Below are 19,177 nucleotides of genomic sequence, written 5' to 3'. Positions count from 1 at the left end.
CTTTCTTCCCCCCCACTTTGCTCATTTGTTTTGTTTCTTAAATTCCACATATGAGTGAAATCATATGGTATTTGTCTTTCTCTGATTTATTTCACTTAGCAAAATACTTGTATAGCTCCATCCATGCAGATGTCAATATTTCATTCTTTTTATGGCTGAGTAATATTCCATTGTGTGTATGTATACAAACACTACATCTTCTTTATCCATTCATCAATCAGTGGACACTCGGGCTGTTTCCATAATTTTGCTATTATAGATAATGCTGCTATAAACATATAAACATCAGGGTGCATATATCCCTTTGAATTAGTATTTTTATATTCCTTAGGTAAACAACCAGTAGTGCAATTGCTGGATAATAGGGTAGTTTTATTTTTAACTTTTTGAGGAAACTCCATACTGTTTTCCAGAGTGCAGCAGTTTGTTTTCCCACTAACAGTACAGGAGGGTTACCCTTTCTCTACATTCTTGCCAACACCTCTTATTTCTTGTGTTGATTTTAACTATTCTGACAGGTGTGAGGTGGTATCTTGTTGTAGTTTTGCTTCATATTTCCCTGATGATAAGTGATGTTGAGCATCTTTTCATGTTTTTGTTGGCCATCTGTATGTCTTCTTTGCAAAAATGTGTGTTCATGTATTCTACCCATTTTTAATTGGATTATTCATTTGGGGGATGTTGAGTTTTGTAAGTTCTTTATGTATTTTGGATACTAACTCTTTATCAGATATGTCATTTGCAAATATCTCTCCCATTCAGTATGTTGCCTTTTAGTTTTGTTGATTGTTTTCTTTGCTGTGCAGAAACTTTTTATTTTGATATCATACCAATAGTTTATTTTTGCTTTTCTTTCCCTTGCCTCAGGAGACATATCTAAAAAGAAGTTGTTATGGCCAGTATCAAAGAAGTTATTGCCTGTGCTCTCTTCAAGAATTTTTATGGTTTCAGGTCTCACACTTTAGGTCTTTAATCCATTTTGAATTTATTTTTGTGTATGGTATAAGAAAGTGGTCTAGTTTCATTCTTTTGCATGTTGCTGCCTCGTTTCCCCAACACCATTTGTTGGAGAGACATTCTTTTTCCAATTGGATATTCTTTCCTGCTTTGTCAAAGACTAATTGACCATATAATTGTGGGTTCATATCTGGGTTTTCTCTTCTATTTCATTGATCTATATTTTTGTGCAAGTACCATACTGTTTTGATTACTGCAGCTTTGTAATATAACTTGAAGTCTAGAATTGTGATGCCTCCAGGTTTCTTTTTCTTTTTCTTTTTTTTTTTTAAGATCTTTAAGATATCTTTTTTTTTTTTTAAGATTTCATTTATTTATTTGAGTGAGAAAGAGAGAGAGAAAGAGCATGAGCGGGGGAAGGGGCAAAGGGAGAGGGAGAAGCAGACTCCCTGCTGAGCAGGGAGCCCAATGTGGGGCTCGATCCCAGGACCCTGAGCTCATGACCAGAGCTGAAGGCAGATGCTTAACCAACTGAGTCACTCAGGTGCCCCTGTTTTTCTTTTTCAGGTTTGCTTTGGCTATTCTGGGTCTTTTGTGGTGAAACCAGATTTTTAACTGACCTAGACAGGGTATGGTGGAGATGTCAGATGTCTGGGTAAAGTTGATCACACAGTGAAGTCTAAGCCTAGGGATGTGTTAAATCATCAGCTCTCTGAACTAAGTGGTAACTAGCAATCCTCTCCTTCAGAACCTAAAGGTGTCAAGAGAGGAAGGGCGGGGTCAACCCAGGATACCACCTCATTTTTCTCACTGCCAGTTGGAGGTCAGGCTGTAAAACCATACTACTCTGAGGCAGAGGACTTTGGCAGTCCCTCACATCTGAGCCTATGAAGGCTGTGAGACCCATCTTCACATGAAACTCACCAAACCTCTGGGGTTGGTGGGCTGCAGTCTTGGTTTTACCAACCCCCTTCCCTGGTCTCAGATGTCCTTGTGTTTGCCCAATTTCCCACCTGACATCAAACTTTTAACATAGCTTTCTACTCAGTCAGCCAAACTCTTACCCACATCTGACTCTATTTTAAACACAAGCAGTTGAGATGTACTAAGTATTGGAATTACTGATTATTATTTTTTTAATTAAGCTTTCTTATCTCTAAGCACTTGCCCATCATAGAAGCCTTAGCAATTGGAAGTCTTTGAGACACCTTCTTTCATGAATAAATGAAAAAGATTGGTAATTGACGTATGATTTTTGTGTTAGCAGGCATTATCAAAGTGCTGAAAAATTTTGTTCTTTTAATCGGTTTAGTTACAGCCTGGGGTTTATATCAGTAATTGGATTAGCATGTATTTTCTTGTGAATGGAAGTTGATTCAGGCTCTGTTCAAATTTATTCATATCTTCCTTAAACAATCACAGACCTGCTATGAGCCAGGGGATACAGGTTGAATGGGAAACAGCTTCTTTGTGTTTTTGAGGAATGGAAGAAATAAATGGACAATTAGTGTAGTATGGTTAAGACAGTTTTGGAAGTAATAGGGGCTGGTGGACCCACAAGACTACTAGGCTTATTAGCTGAACTTGGAGTAGGCTTTATGGAGCATCATTATACAGTTATATTCAGGGTGTTCAGAATCAGATTGCCTGGGTTCAAATTCAGATTTCATCCCTGACTAGTCATTATGACCTTGGGCAAGTTATTTACAATTTCTTACCTCGATTTCCTCATTTATAAAATGATAATACTGATAATTATATCTACTTCCGTGGGTTATTTTATATATATTAAATAAGTGATTGCATGTAAAGTACTTAATTTCATGTCAGGCACATAGTGAACCGTCAATCTAAGCTATAATAATAATTATTAATACACTGATCAGCTAAGCTGAGACATAAAGAATGAGTAGGAGTAAGCTATGCATAGTTAAGGGAGGGTATTCTAGGTAAAGGGCAGAGCCTGACTCCAAAGCTGGGAACTAAGAAAACACGGCATGCTAAAGTAACTGAAGGGAGTTCAGTTTGGCGAGAGCATAAAGTGAGTGGTGGGTAACTGATGGGAGGGATGGAAGCAAAAGACAAGTCTGGCAAGGTAGGCAGAATCTACAGTGAAGGGTTTAAGCAAGCTAAAACTTTGACCAGCTGTATTCCCAAGAATTCGGACTGTTGATGAATTTCAGGCTCTGAAGACAACTTAAATTTACAGGTGAATGGAGTCCCAACCACTGATGTAACTACAACATGAGTTACAGGAAAGCTACACATGTTTGAGATGAAAACATTTGGCGGGTAGCTTTGTGGAAATATTTTTAAAAAATCAACACAGAGAGAAATGTGTAATAACCAAAAGCCATTCTCCTAGCAGAGGAAAAATATCAAGGTTTGGGTTTAGGTCTCAGATGGTGCCCTAAATGTCTGGAAACTAAATTCTCTCTTTGGATCCTTGGGAAGAGGTTTTGAGGTTGGAAGTTGTGCCTCCCTGGCCTGTGCTGGTAGAGAAGGTGTGTGTGTGTGTGTGTGTGTGTGTGTGCACGTGCACACATGGGTGTACATAGATGAATGGATGGATAGATGAGTTATATCTATTTCTCAGGGATTATAGAAAATAGGGTGTCTGGTCACTTCCCTTCCTACATGTGGTGTGTGTTACCTTAATGTGCTTTTAATCCTGGAAATGAATGTGTTCCGTATGGCACAGGGTATCAAGAATGAGCTGTTCCTTTTCAATGCAAAGCCCAGACAGGCTCCTGGCAGGAGCCATAGGGAAGGATACCCGCTCCTAGACAAACTTTTGCGAAAGGATGCCACCTGTGTGCTTCCTCATATATTTGAAGGTGAAAGAGGAAATGAGGTAGATAATATAGTCCTAAAGTCAGGTGGACATGAGTTTTTCTCAGCCAACTATCCTTCCTTCTTTTTTCTAAAGTTCTAATGGTTCTTCAAGGCTCATCTCAAGTGCTACCTCCTCTAAGAAGCCCCCTAGATTCTTCTCCAGCCTGTCTCTTGTGATTGAGCTGCAGTTGCTTACAGTAGTAACATGCTTGATAAGACACCCTCTTTTGGCCACCTTCCCATTCTTTTTTTTTTTTAAGATTTTGTTTATTTATTTGACAGAGACACAGTGAGAGAGGGAACACAAGCAGGGGGAGTGAGTGAGGGAGAAGCTCAACCCCAGGACCCTGGGATCATGACCTGAGCCGAAGGCGGATGCTTAACGACTAAGCTACCCAGGCGCCCTGGCTACCTTCCCATTCTTGTTTCACTTCCCCTCTTCTCTACTGGTGGTTACTGGGATCATCACCCAGATAAACTACTTGTACTTGAGTCCTTGATTCAAGATTTGCTTTTAAAGGAACCCAAAGAAGGATACACATTTACTGAGTTTTTGGCAATTTGTTATCTACATAACTCCCTGGTACCAGTCAACACCTTTCTTCCCCAATGTGGTTTCTCAGTTATCCTTAGCCCCAGTTCAGATCCCAGTAGCCTGAACACTTGCTTTCCCCAAACAAGCCATGTCCTATTTTACCCCCTAGGTCTTTGCACACTCTGTTATCTGTGCCTGCAGCATTTACTATTTTCCCTCTGGGATGATTTCCCCCATTTACAGCACTGCACTCTAATGAGCTGATTTCTTGCCTCTGGCTCTAGTTGGATGATAAACTCTGAGGGCCATAACAGTGGCTGTCTTGACCAGCAACCTTATAAATGCTCAGTCTAATGTAGTGTACGTAGTAATGCTCAATAAAGCAATTATTCAACATTTAATTGGATACATGATTACATTTAAAAGTTAGTAAATGTATTTTGTGAAGTATTAAGTAGTGAGTATATGGAAGGAGCTATTTGTACAATAATTTCAGCAAGTTGACACCCAGACGTTCTCCAGGGGACTTGGTCACCATCTCTTTATCTTCTGAGAAGAGTTCTGCTTGGCTTAGAGGGCCACAGGTTAAAGAAGGAAATGAAAGCATTCAGCCAGGCAGGTAGCCCAGGCTCAAATATGCATGGTGCAGCCTCAAAGCAATATGGGAGTAAGAAATCCCCCACTCCCAGGAGTGGACAATGGCCAGGCTGCACGTCAAGGAGAGGGAAAACAAAGCATCTCAAAAACTGTGGGCCTTGACTACCTCCAGACCCCTCTTCATCTTATTTCTGGGCATAGAGCCCAGGCTTTCAAGAACCCACAGATGACTGCCTCCCTTCAAGACCCAGGTAGCAGCAGGGCAAGTTAGTCAACAATGCTACTTTGTCCTCTACTCGGGTTCTGGGCAAGTGAAAAGTCCAAGTTCTGATTGAGCCTCTGACAATTTCTTCATCTGTAAAATAGACTAGGTTAGGTTAGTTGTGTTTACATCAGGTTCTTTGGAACCCCAAAGCTCTAAGGAGTTGTTGCTGGGGTGATCCTGGGCTAGTTGGAGAAGATAAGCATGGGCTTCTTTGATTGACTTGTTGGCATTTCATAGAATATTGCACTTGGCCAAAATGTTTGAGAATCTTTGACTTGATTACATCTTAGCCAGTCTCCCAAGGATATGAGGCAAGAGAAGGAAAGGCAGATCACAACAGAATAGATGGTGGCATAGGTGCATTACTGTTACATGGGGGCCCCTTGGGTAAAGCAGATTAAGAACTGTTCTAGCTCTGTTTGGGGTAGGATCCCAAGGGAATGAGCTCCATTCTTTTGGCTGCTTTTCTACCCTCTTCTCCATGACATCTCTTGCAGTCTGTCCCATTATTCAGTTTGAGACCAGCTCACTTCATCATCTTCTTGGTCATTATTATGCCCAGTGCCCAAATGAGGAATCCTGAGGTTCAGCACCAAAGTGGCTTCTCCGTGGTCAGAGAGTGCTATAAAGCAGAACAGCAGAGCTGGAGCCCAGGGCTCCTGACTACCCAATCTCCCACAATACCAGCATACTGCTCCCCCTCCCCACCCATTGTATAGTCAAGCTTTGTTGTGCTTTAAAGAGTCCTTGCTAGTTTGGGGGAAAATGTGGATGTCAGTCAGTGTATGCTGCTTAACTGAAGTGGGGTCTTACTCCATTTCAGAAGGATATTCCAGAAAAATGTCTTCCTTCTAAGGGAGCATTTTGCCAGTGAATCTTTATAAAAACTTTGGTATTGACATAATAAACATACAGAAAACTATGTACGCTTATTATAAGTACTTGATGAATTTCATAAACTCAGACATGTGTAACCAGCACTCAAATCAAGAAGCAGCACATTACTAACCTCCCAGAAGCTCCCTTTCTTTTCCCATCCAGTGACTACCCTTTTTACATCTCTGAAGGATTCCACAGGTTAAAGGGGGCTATCCTGACTTCTAAGGGCACTGAAGTTTTTCTCCTCCTCCTCCTTCTCCTCTTCCTCCTCCTCCTCTTGCTTCACCTCCTCCTCCTCCTCTTGCTCTTCCTCCTCCTCTTGTTCTTCTTCCTCCTTTTCCTCCTCCTCTTCCTTCTCCTCATCTTGCTTCTCCTTCTCCTCTTTATTACTATTATTATTGTTGTTATTAATTTTTGTATTTATTTTTTGCTATTTACATTTGGTTTTTTTCCAGTTTCTTTATTTTTAAAAATTTTTAAATATTTCTTTATTTGAGAGAGAGAGAGAGAGAACCAGCAGGGGGAGGGGCAGAGGCAGAGGGAGAGAGAGAGAATCCACAAGCAGACTCCCTCTTGAGTGGGGAGGCCGATGTGGGGCTTGATCTCAAGACCCTAAGATCTTGACCTGAGCTGAAACCAAGAGTTGGCTGCTTAACCAACTGAGCCATTAAGGCGCCCCTCCAGTCTCTTTCTAAAAAATAATTTAATGAGTGAGGCTTGGATGCCTATGTATTTCCCCCTTAGGACTGCCTTTGCAGTATCCCAAACAATGAATCATGGAACACTACATCAAAAACTAATGATGTACTGTATGGTGACTAACATAACATAATAAAAAAAATTATTTGGGTGAAATTCACATAATAAAATTAAGGACTTTATTTTTTTAAAGATTTTATTTATTTATTTGAGAGAAAGAGACAGTGAGAGAGAGAGGGAGAATGAGCAGGGAGAGCAGCAGAGAGAGATGGAGAGGCAGACTCCCTGCTGAGCAGGAAGCCCAGTGCGGGGCTTGATCCCAGGACACTGACATCATGACCTGAGCTGAAGGCACATGCTTAACTGACTGAGCCACCCAGGCAGCCAAAATTAACAACTTTAAAATGAACAGTTTGGTTGAATTTAATATATTCACAACCTTGGGAGACCACCTCCTTTATCTAGTTCCAAACATTTCCATCACACCAAAGTAAAACCCTTTACCTAGTAAACATCTTCTCCCCATTTGACCCTCCTCAAGCCCCTGGCAACCATCAGTCTGTGTCTTTCTACATGAATTTATCTATTCTGATATTTCATATAAATGGAATCATATGATATGTAACCTTTTGGTTAGTGGCTTTGAACACAATATTTTGGAGGCTTATCGACTTTGCAGCACACATCAATATTGCATTCTTTTTTATGACTGAATAATGTCCTTTTGTTTGCTTATCCTTTCATTTGTTGATGGATATTTGGGCTATCTCACCTTTTGTCTATTATGAATAGTGCAGCTACAAACATATGTGTACATGTACTGGTTTGAGTATCCATTTTTAATTATTTTGAGCATATATATTGGAGTGGAATTTTGGGATCATATGGCAATTCTACGTTTAACTTTTTGAGGAACCAACAAGTAGTTTTCCATAGTGGCTATACCATTTTATGTGCCCACCAGCAATGTACAAGGGTTCTAATTTCCCCACATCATCACCAACGCTTGTTATTTTCCATTGTTTTATTATATCCATCCTTTGTCTTTAATCTTTGGAGAAATGTCTATTCAAGTTATTTTTTTTCCATTTTCAATTGGGTTCTTTGTCTTTTTGTAATAGTTCTTTGTATATTCTTTACAAATGATTTAGAAATATTTTCTCCAATTTCTTGAGAGTGTCCTTTGAGGCACAAAAGTTTTTAATTTTGATGAAGTCTAATTTATTTTTTCATCTGTTGTTTGTGCTTTGGTGCTATATCTAAGAATCTATCACCAAATCCAAGGTCATTAAGATGTTCGCCTATGTGTTCTTGTAAGAATTTTATGCTTTTAGCTTTCATATCTGGGTCATTGATCCATTTTGAGTCAATTCGTGTATATGGTATGAGGTAGGGGTCCAATTTCATTCTTGTTCATTCTTTTGCAGTTGCCCCAGCACCATTAATTGTGCTTTGCTTCTTTTTGTACTTCATAAAATGGAAATCCCGGAGTACATAGTTTTTGTGTCTTACTTCTTTTGCTTGACATCATTTTTGTGGGATTTATTTGTATTATTGCATAAAGTTGTAGATCATTTGTTCCTATAGCTGTATAGAATTTCATTGTATTAATATATACTTCTTATTTGCTCATCATACTGTTGATGGGCATTTGGTGAGTTCCCAAGTTCGAGGTGTCATCCGTAGTGCTACTCTAAACATTCTAGAAGTTGTTTTTGGTGAATATATGTATGCATTTCTTTTGGGTGTACTCTTAGAAGTGGAAATGCTGGGTCTTAGGGCATTATCTTTGGCATTAGATACTGTCATAGCTTCTTCTTAATCAGGAAAATACTGGGAGTCCTTTTTAATGCCTCTCTTTATGAATAGACACTCTACCTATCTTTATTGAATATGGGAAGTAAGGAAGTGGAAAAGGTAGATACGCAGAAATTGAGTGAACTAGAAATAAACTTAACATTTTCCTACTAAGTGCTTTAACTGCCAGCCCAGATTCCCCCCAACTGTGGACTGTGCTCCTTCATTCTACAAACCAACACTGATCCTTTCCAAAGATGGCATAAATTATGCTCTCAAAAGCAGCAGCTCTACAAGTGAACTAGAATGGCTTAAATACTCCCTTCCTCTTACTTCAGATAAACTCTATATTTATGTCCAGAACTTTTGAGACTATCCATCACAGAATCGCTAACTGTAAAAAATGGAAAGGTCCTTAGTTTATACTATCATTTTGCAAATGGGAAGTCTGAGGACCAGAGAAAAGAAATTTGCTCTAGCTAGTGTCAATACTGGAACAAACCTTTTCCCATTTGTATAAGGATAGGAAGAAAGGACAACATAAGAAATAAAAATGTGGGTTTAGAAATCTGACATGCCTGGGCCAAAATCCTGGCTCTAGTACTTGTTCACTGTGTATTTGTGCAAAGTATCTCATTTCTGTGGATCCCTATTCTCATCCATAAAATGGATTTAAAGATACGTGTTTACAGCATTGCTGTTAGGATTAAATTAAAGAATGGATAAAGGTGATTTCTCACTAAATGGAACTTCCTTTAAAGATTATTATATAGGCTGTCTTCCCCACCCTAACTGGTCAGTAGAGGATAGGGTAGCTAGAGAAGTGCACATAACCTGTTCTCCTCATAGGCTTGAGACAAGTTCAGTGTCATTCCAAGAAACAAGACTCTACTAGTCATGGATGGAAACTTCCAGGAAAAAAATGCGCACTTAGCACCAGTCAAGGTACAAATTGGTAACTTGTTCAAGGGGATCCAGATAGTACAAAGATGATGATGTCTCTCATCAATTTAGACAAGAGGCATTCTGGTCAAGGAGAGAGTATTGACCAGGGAGGTAGAAGAGGGGGCTCTGTGTCTTGCATGAGCTGTAGCCCTAGAGAATCTTCTCCCCCACCCAATCTTCAATTCACATTTGACAAATAAAGAAACTGTACTAAACACAGAGAAGCAACTAGAACACATACTGCCACTGCCCCTTCCATTTCCATGATAGGAAGGCACAGATGAGGAAACAAGTTCAGAGAGATGAGATGACATTCCCAAGGTCATATTATACTTTCCCCTATAGCCCAGATGCATTATACAAACCTTTCTCAACCCAGCCTTGCAATCACTACCAGTCAATCTGTGTTGAGATTAAGTTGAAACAATTTCCGTCCCTGGAATATTTAAATAATACTGCTTTTAGCCAAACAGACCTAAGATAATCATGAGAAGAGAGAATCAGTGTAATGTAGTGTTTACACCTCAACAAGATTGGGACTTGACTTTTGGGGCCATTCACTATGAAAATTCACTTAAACTCTGAGCCTCAGTTTCTCTCATCTGTGAAAATGGGACTGATGATCCCTAGATCACAGTACTTTTGTGAGAAATAAAAGAGAAGCTAATCTATTTCTTTGTCTTAAAGAAAGGCACCCCTTCCCCACTTCTGCTCTTGTTGTTAACCTTTTAAAGTACAAGCTAGAGAGAAGAATTATATTGATTTTAATTTTTCATTGGTCTTTACTGTGGACCTGTTCAGTCTCTTGGGCATGTAACTGAGATTTATCATTTCATAGAGATGGAAGCAAGTTGAATACACTGCAAAACTTCAGTCTTGGTGATGTGGAAGTGGTGCATATTTTTTTTCCACATAAATACTGGGGAGCTGGTCTGGGTGTACCTCTTTCCCTCCCTTCTGCAAAGTGCAGCCTACCATGGGAACCATATTTAGTCAAGGATGGGGTGGAAAAGTGGGGAGGGCAAAAGAGTAACAAGCAACATATACTGAGACCTACTATATAGCAGCCCCCTGCTGAGTGCTTTACTTAAATTATGATACTTTTTTCTGAGGACAGCCTGTTTAAGACAGAAATGATGAATCCCATCTACAGACAAGGCTACTGAGCAGGTGGAGAACTGTCCAAGACAGCACAGCATATAAATGGTCATGATTCCAGATCCCAACTCCAAACCCTTCTCCAAAGCCTTCCACTCTCATCTTGCAACCTCAACACAATAAACCACTGAGGGGTCATCAGGAATATTACTTGAATTTCCAAACTTACACATCTGATCGCATGGCTTTAGGTTTTTATATTTTCCTGATGGCTGACCCTAGAAAATCGCTAGATTTCCCAGTCCCACATATTTCATTATTTAAAAGGAAGTCCAATAGGAGCTCTACTTTCTGCTCAACTGTTCTGTAAGCCTGAAAGGTTAAGCTCTAGAACGTGGGTGACAAATATAAATAGATGTAAATGTTGAATGTCTCTACCTGTTTTGAAGTGAGAAGGGAGTCATTTTCCCATTTGACAGATTAAGCAACTAAAGCCCAGTGAACTTTCTCCATTACTGTGTGCATGCGTATGTGTGTGTGTGTGTGTTATGGTTAGGAGAAGACACTAGAACTAGTATCTTCTATCTACCAAGAGAAATCTCTGCCCCATAGCTTTGTCTCTGCAGACAAAACCAAGGAGTCCAAAGAACTATACGAAGACTTTTTCTCTCTTCGGGAAATATTTGCCTCTTTTCATGAAACTATTCTTTAAATCATGTTTCAGTCTTCACAGTGAATTGAAAAGCACTGAGTAAAATGTTCTCTTTAATTGCCATTTCTCTTTGGAAATAACCATTTATCTGGCAGCATTTAGCAATAACTTTGATTTTACCTTTGGTGCCTCCCTTCCTGTCTCTCAGTGGATTCTGTTTGTAGAGAGTCTAGAAAACCTACCATGGGTAGTTCTTGACTTCCCTACTTATACCCTTTCCTATAATTCACCTGGATGTCCCCAAACTGCCCTTTTGTTCAGATTCAAAATGTTGAAGTACCAGCAGATCAATACATATTTTGACCTGTGTTGTGGTAGTGCTGCCAACCAAGAGCTCACTGTTTGGTGAGCTCTTTACTCCGTGTTCATGCTGGTGCCAAGTGCTTGAATGCTTTGGTACCTCTTGGTTTTATTCTCTTAAAAAATAAGGAGATCTCAGAAAAATTCGTGTATTATGAATAGCTGTCCTGAGCAACCCGTCTCGTCATCATCATAACAAGAGTTAATATACTCTGTGTCTGCTGCAGTTCTAAAACATTACATATTTATCTCATTTAATTCCATCTTCAACAACATCATGAGGCGGGTCCCTTTATTATTTCCATTTTACAGATGGGAAAACTAAATCTTAAAGCAACTGAATAAACTTCCCAAAGATCACATGGCTACTAAGTGGTGATACGATGAAAAACGAGACCCAGTAGGCAGATCAAAAACAGCAAAACTTCAGCCTCAGCTGCAGGCTCATTGGATGAACTGGATGACTAAGCGTTCAATAATCAAGAAAAAAATGAAAATAAAGAACAGGCTGGAAGTACATCGTTGAAGATAGCATCCAAAAGGCCGGATAGAGCTGGTACTGATATTTGTTTCAGTTTCCTGAAAACTGAACTTTTTTTTAACATGTAAAAATATTTTTAACATAATAAAAAAATGAAGATAATAACTAAAAAAAAGAATATTTTTCAGTTTTTGCATATGCAAAATATAGATGTTTTTCAGGAGTTATTTGTGTAGAAGATTGGGCGTATATTAAATTCAACCTCATGCTACCATAGATCTTCTCATTTGAGGCCATGGGGTTCCCTTGCATATGAGTGTGTCCACAGGAGAGTCCTTTAGATTTCCCCAACAGACAGAAACCACACCGCTACATATTGAAGCATACAAGCTATTATATATTTTCATAATATAGAATTTTAAGGTATAGTAATCAACAGTGGCAAAATATTTCTGTCTTTGACATCATTTTTTTTTTTTTTTTTTTTTTTGTGAGATCCAACCTGTAATTGAGACCAGAGAAAACAGTATGGAAAAACAAATCCACAAGAACAGGATAAAAATATCACGAACAGCAAAATATGGCTGAGTATTTAAAACTGTATAGAAAAAATAAATTAGATGAACAATTGTGTAAATATAAATTAAAAAAGATGACATTCTTAATAAATAAAGTTTACTATTTACAATTTTATATATTGCTGAAAGACTTAACTTAGATCAATAAAACACATAAACAGGAAAAAAAATAAAACCCAAAATAGGAGCAGCAAATTTATGCGCGTGAGGTACAGAAAAAGGATTGGAATTGTGTTTCGTTTTTGGTGTTTAGATTTTTTTTTTCTTTTTTTTTTTTTTTATAGTAGTAGGCCAGTAGAATTCTCATGAGAACAGATTGTAAGCACTTCAACGGAGAGTCATTTTTTGGTTGTTTCCAGAAGGTGCCAAACAGATTTCAACATCATAATAATTAGAAATACCCATAATAATTATAACAATAATAAAAAGGTATAATATGATACATAAATATGGAAGAGCAGTTTGTAATATGAATACATTTTCTCTAGACGAGATCACAGTTTTATTTTGTAAATATTACATTTAAGTATATATATACACACATATATGTACAACTATATATACATGTGCATATATATGTAAATTTATTTTTATATATAATATCTTTATATAGATAGATATCTGCGGACAGGTTATTGATTATAGAGACCCAAGAAAGCAACTCAAGAATTGTTCAAAATTCTCCTCACTGACTGCTGGTGTATTAGTTTAAGAAGCCCCGAGTTGTTTGCACTCAGAATGCCATATCTTGTTTTAATGGAACACTTAATGTGGAATTTTAAGTCTGAGAAGAAGAGATTTTAGTGACTCCCTTCCTCTGTGAAGTTGGAAATGGCCCATTAAGTCTTGAATAGACCACACAGTAAACTGACTTTTTCACTGGAAGATGTAATTGGCTTTTAATAAAATTCTAGAACTGGTAAAGGCCAGAATAGGGGGAGAAAAATCCAGTTTACCTATGAGTGAAATATTCCCAAATACAAGCCTCTCTCTTAAGGTGGATAATAAAATCCAGGAGCTCCAGCTTTATTCCTTGAAATATCTGATGAGCACTCCCTGTCTTGTGTAGATGTCCACTGGGCCCGTGCATTCTTGAAAAGTAACCCACGGACTTTGTGTCTCTCACAGATTGCCACAGCCCCTTTAGAACCTCAGGGCCTCACCATCCCCTGCCATCCCACTGTGAGGTAGGTAAGTAATATCATCCCCATTTTGCAGCTGGAGAAACTGAGGCAAATGGAGATGCTCTTTGTTGACTTGTTCAAGATCACTAGCCAACTGCAGTCTGGCGTCAAGAATTCCAGGTTCTTTCTCTAGAGACATAACTCCTGGCTATCATTACAGTTCTTTTAAAGATCAATCGGTAGGAATTTGGCAAAACTTGAATAAGTTAAAAGAACAGGCTTTTATTCCTTTGCTACTTAGTTTTTATGTTTGCTGTTTTGCTTGGTTTGTTTTTGTGTCATTTCTCAAAAACCAGGGGAATTACCTGTCTGGTCATGTAGCAGCTTTTTAGGAAAGTGGACCGTGCAGTGTGATTCTAAGTGCAGTCTTTAGAAAGCCCAGTGCTCTACTGGTAAATACAAACATTTTATAAAGTGAAAAGCACAACACACTATGTCCCCTTAATATCAGGTAAAACCAATTTCAAGCCCTCCCCACTCCCTACTAACACCGATTGCCACCAAACATATAGACAAAATGCTCCCCCAACAACAACAACTACATATCAAGGGGGAAGACGCCTTATTTCCTGGACCCTATCACAGTGTACAGAAAATAACAGCATTATAAAATCCTGCTTTAAGTCTCCTGCTAGGGAAATTTTTATGCTTGTGTCTACCTACTCAGCCTGTAGAATAAATAGTTCCCTTTAGGAAGCACAAAAATAGTGTTGTTTTGTTTTTTTTTTAATTCTTAGTTTTAATCATGCATTTTTATTTCCTTTTCATCTCTTTGTCTTCTATCAATCTCTATCTGTACAGCTTTGTTACCATCATTTTCTCCTTTTTATTTTCCCACTTGAAGTAGTTCCAGAAAACACACACACACACACACACACACACACAAACACTAAAACCTCAAACTGTTAACTTGGATTTATGGTTGTCTTTCTTCCTTTTCTCCTTCCTTTTTCTTTCTTTCTTTCTTTTTCTTTTTAAAACACAGGTAAGACCTATAACAAATTGACAGTTACAACCAAGTTAAATTGAACCTGGAAGGGAGGTAGCTGAAATCTGTCTCAAAGAATTATTTTCAACAAATAGCATTTAAGCAGGGGCCAAGATGGAAAAAAGACCAAGAGAACTGTCTAGGCAGTAACTCAACAAGCTGAAGCCAGGAGTAGCAGCCGATACCCTCCATCTTCAAAGCCCTGCTATTTATGACCACCGATCGCTCCTTTTCTTAACACCCTAATTCAGCCACCAAAATGGACTTCCCAGGGACTGTCTTCCCTTCAGAGGTGGTTGGCACAGAATATGGGGGTAATACAAGTCCTCTGGGCATGCAGTTAGGGTTGTGGCTTGGAAAGGCTCCCCAAAACAGGGTTTGGAGAACCGTCTTCCTCATCTTTTCTTTCTTGCTGCCAACAGGCTAATACTTCTTCAGACCCAGAACCCCCAACTGCTTTAGGGCCCCTGAGCTGCTGATAGACAACAGTGCTTCACATCTGCCTCCTTGTGAGTACTCCATGATCCTAAACAGGAGATAATCGAAGGGATAAGACAATGAGTTTATTCCCAGAAAGAAAACGAAGCCAGAAATCAGTGCATTGCATGAATAGAATGGAGTCTCTTTCACTAAGTTTTGAGAAGGGCCTTCCATGTGGGCATGAGGCTGGCCATCCGTCATGTAGCCTGTCTTGCCTAATATCCTTGGCAAATACGAATTTATGAGTAACAGGTTTAAATGACGGTCAGGAGGAGACTGGGTGGCTCCTTGCTCGACTCAATCTGGGAGTCTGAAGATAGAAGTCAGCCTCTAGGAAGCTTTGCTCAGCTGGAGAGTGTGGGCACAGACTGGGTGAGGGTGAAGGCAGAAAGAGGATGAGAGTCAATTGAAGGGAAGCTGGTGAGGTTTTTCTGTGGTTCCTGCAACCTCATTATCAGTGATGGCGTCTTTGGGTCTCCAAGGCTTTTTGCACTACTGATTGGTATGATAGAGCAACTGGGAGGGCCCACACGGTTACCCTTCTTAGTTTGTATCTTGTCAGCTAACCACACATGTTGGTAACTCAGGGCAAGAGAGGGCTTTACTAGTTGGCAAGGGTTCTAAGGTACTGGAAGGAGTACAAAATGGGGTCAGTTCCTCCATTTTTATGATTATTTTGCTAAGGACTGGCCCTGGTAACTATAGAAAATGCTCTGGATAGAAATGAGATATGAGTGTGTAAAAGAAGGACACATAAAGGACTTGAGCCTGTCCTTAACCGTGGTGGCAGCTTCTCCATTCTGGAACCTAATCTCAGGGTTTGGAATATGGTACGAGCCACAAAAATTTAAGCTCTGCATCCTAATTTGTGGGCACCTGTGCAAAAAACACTTTGGTATGTTGGCTTCTCAAGTGTTCTTGGTCAGCAGGTAATCGCTGTTGGGAGTAAGGTAGTAAGAAGGTTCCTAAAGTTATTTTTGGTCCCCATAGGGAAAAAGGACTATGATGAATAGCGCTTGCCTCAGGTGCAGGAATGAGGAGGGTCAGCACGTATGCCTGGGGTTTCCCATTCCTATGCTAGGCTTTGTTTTTGTTGGTTGTTTTCACTGGTTTGAGATGACTTGATTTATAGCAGTCTTTATATGATACCCTCCTATTGCCTCACTGTCTCAGTTCCAGGTCTCAGAAATTATGTCCAGCTTGACCATTCTCTCTATCTCATTCTGTGTTAATTTCTTCCCATATTAATTCAAAAGGAGTGGATAAGTAACTGGTGGAACACAGGCAAAGAGGACCCCAATGAGGTAGGGCCTTCCACGTGCATTGGACTACCTTCCTCTTAAGTTTTGGAGGCTAAACATGGGAAAGAGGGAAGGATTCACCAACCACAGGTCTGGATGGGAGTCCTGGTAGCTGGAAGACGATGTGGAAAACATGATGACCATGTTGGGTTGTTGGGGACTGAGTCTGTGAACTCTTCGGCTTCCCTCTGATGGCCCTCGAGAACATAGTTTAGATGGATCATACCCAAGATGATTCTCTGTTCTAGAATTATAGCTGCTCAGGGCCACAGCAAGATCCTCAGCACCAAAGCCTGATCTAGCCCGGAGGGCCAGGAAAGCTTGGCTAAGGATAATAACTCAAGAGTCCCCACTATCTCAGCAGTCTCTGGATGGCCCCAACATCACAGACATTTAACACTGGTCCACTAGATTATAAAATCTAACACTGGCTCAGACATTCTGGACTCTCAGTGAGGGTTTCAGCATCTCCAGTCCCTCTACTCCCTTCCAGGATGAGAAGCCCACCCATGGGGGATTTAATTTCTCACCATGTAGGCCAATGAGGAATTTTCTCTTGCAGAAGGGCTAAGAAGTGAGGAGCTGTGGAAAAATGTGGGTCACTTTTAAGGCAGACTGTTTGGTTGTGTGGGGTTTTTCCTAACCTAGTCCTACCATCTTGGGGGTACTCAATGTATAGGATAGAGCAGCAGGAAAAGTAGCAGCGAATGTGGTCCCAAGGCAAGATTTGGGGAATGGGTGGGTTCTGGAGGGATATTATGGCCTCAAGCAGGGGGCTGTTTTAATACCTTGACACCGCAACCCTATGCCATTTCCAGCTTAGCCTCAAACCCTGGAATTGGGGTAAAATCCCCCATGGCAGCAGAAGAATTTGGGGGCTTTGCATACCTTGGATCCTTTACCTCGTCCTGGGTTCTACTTCCCTAGAAGGTAGGTGATCAGAGACCGTTCACTTCTAATCCCAAAGGACTGCACGATTGTGCATGCCCTACATGTTCCAAGCCTCAGAGTGCAAGCTATCTTGACATCTCAACACTTGGCCTTGGCAGTTTCTGCAACTCTTTCTCCCAAGGACACTATTGGCTAGGAGCTTGGGAAAGGAAAGACGGAGTGTGTTCCAGTTTCTCTCTGCTCAGTCTCCCAAACTGTCCTCACGCAGATGTTTGTTTGGGTGTGTATGCATGCATGTGTACTAACCACATATGTGCACACTCCTAAATATAGAACATGTTTCTTGTTGTGGTTGTGTGACAAATTAGAATTTTAGGCTCTGGGACTGCACACTTGTCTATGCAATCCATCTAAGACTTTGGGATGGGATTCCATTCCATCATCCAGCATGGTGAGACTTGGCTCATGCGCCCCTACTATGAGTCCTTCCTGGGTGAAATTAAAGGCAGACCGGTTGGGTGCTAAGGATCCCTGGTGTGGGGAGGCCATTCCGTTGAGCAGCTGACTGTGAAATCAATACCAAAGGGATGCGAGTCCTGGCGCTGGGAATTCTTTGTCAACTCCTTGTCCTTCCTTAGCCATGGCTGTATCCCCGGAGGTCCTTCCGGCTGTGTTCTTGGGCCTGGGGGTCCCGACAAGCACAGTCACCTTGTAGGTCACAGGACATAGGGAAGGGGGTGACCTGCAGAGAGAAAGAGAGAAGAGGTGAGACAGGTGGTTGGGTCTGATGCAGTAATTTTCAGAGAAGCAGTGCTGAGCAGGACAATGACTGGATTGGGGGGTGGGGGTCGGCAGCAGATTCAAGTTCAAGTCCTACCTCTGCTTCTTGCTAGCCATGTCATAACTTTTATCACAATCATTAGATCTTTCATTTTTGAGGGCATTTATGATGGGTCAGGCTACTCTGTAAGATAGGTACTAGAACAATCACCCTTTTACAGACAGGGAAACTGAGGCTCTCTGAAAGGGGCAGGCATTAGCCCAAAGTAACAGGTGACGGACATGGTATTTATTTATTTATTTATTTATTTATTTATTATTTATTATTTATTTTTAAAGATTCCATTCATTTATTTGACAGAGAGAGACAGTGAGAGAGGGAACAGAAGCAGGGGGAGTGGGAGAGGGAGAAGCAGGCTTCCCGCGGAGCGGGGAGCCCGATGCGGGGCTCGATCCCAGGACCCCGGGACCATGACCCGAGCCAAAGGCAGACACTTAACGACTGAGCCACCCAGGCGCCCCAGGACATGGTATTTAAAATAGGCAAGGTACTTCTGAGCCTCAGGTTCCCAGCTGTAGAACTGGTATCTATCAGCCCCACCTTGCCCTGGGAACTAACGGCTGAAGGAAATCATGGGTGAAAATTGTAATGTACTGTACCAGAGCTGGTTGGTAAGACTGGCACAATGGAATACTTAACTTATAGGGCTGTTGTGGTGGGTCAAGTGAAAGAAAGTATATGAAAGTATCTTTTAAGACAGACATATGCTGGGAATTTTGATTGGGGGAGGCAAGGATGAAAACAACAAGAGCATGTCCCAGCAAGCTCAGACCACTTTCCAGGGGGCCTGAACTCTTGGTGGGGGACATTTCAC

At 40.5% G+C, this 19,177-nt stretch overlaps 1 protein-coding gene across 1 annotated transcript in view; it reads right to left on the bottom strand.

Annotated features, from left to right (window-relative positions):
• Positions 1–11,461: 11,461 nt before the first annotated feature.
• PAPPA (pappalysin 1) overlaps positions 11,462–19,177 on the bottom strand; it is a 241,317-nt gene continuing 233,601 nt past the window's right edge. The window contains exon 22 of the mRNA XM_081803476.1: positions 11,462–18,264. Within this exon, the coding sequence (XP_081659602.1) occupies positions 18,157–18,264 (108 nt within the window). The 3' untranslated portion in view covers positions 11,462–18,156. The remainder of the gene's footprint in view (positions 18,265–19,177) is intronic.

This window comes from Leptonychotes weddellii, chromosome 14, assembly GCF_054177405.1.
Source record: "Leptonychotes weddellii isolate Sample4059 chromosome 14, ASM5417740v2, whole genome shotgun sequence".
Classification (NCBI taxonomy): domain Eukaryota; kingdom Metazoa; phylum Chordata; class Mammalia; order Carnivora; family Phocidae; genus Leptonychotes; species Leptonychotes weddellii.
This window is presented reverse-complemented; position numbering and strand designations above follow the sequence as displayed.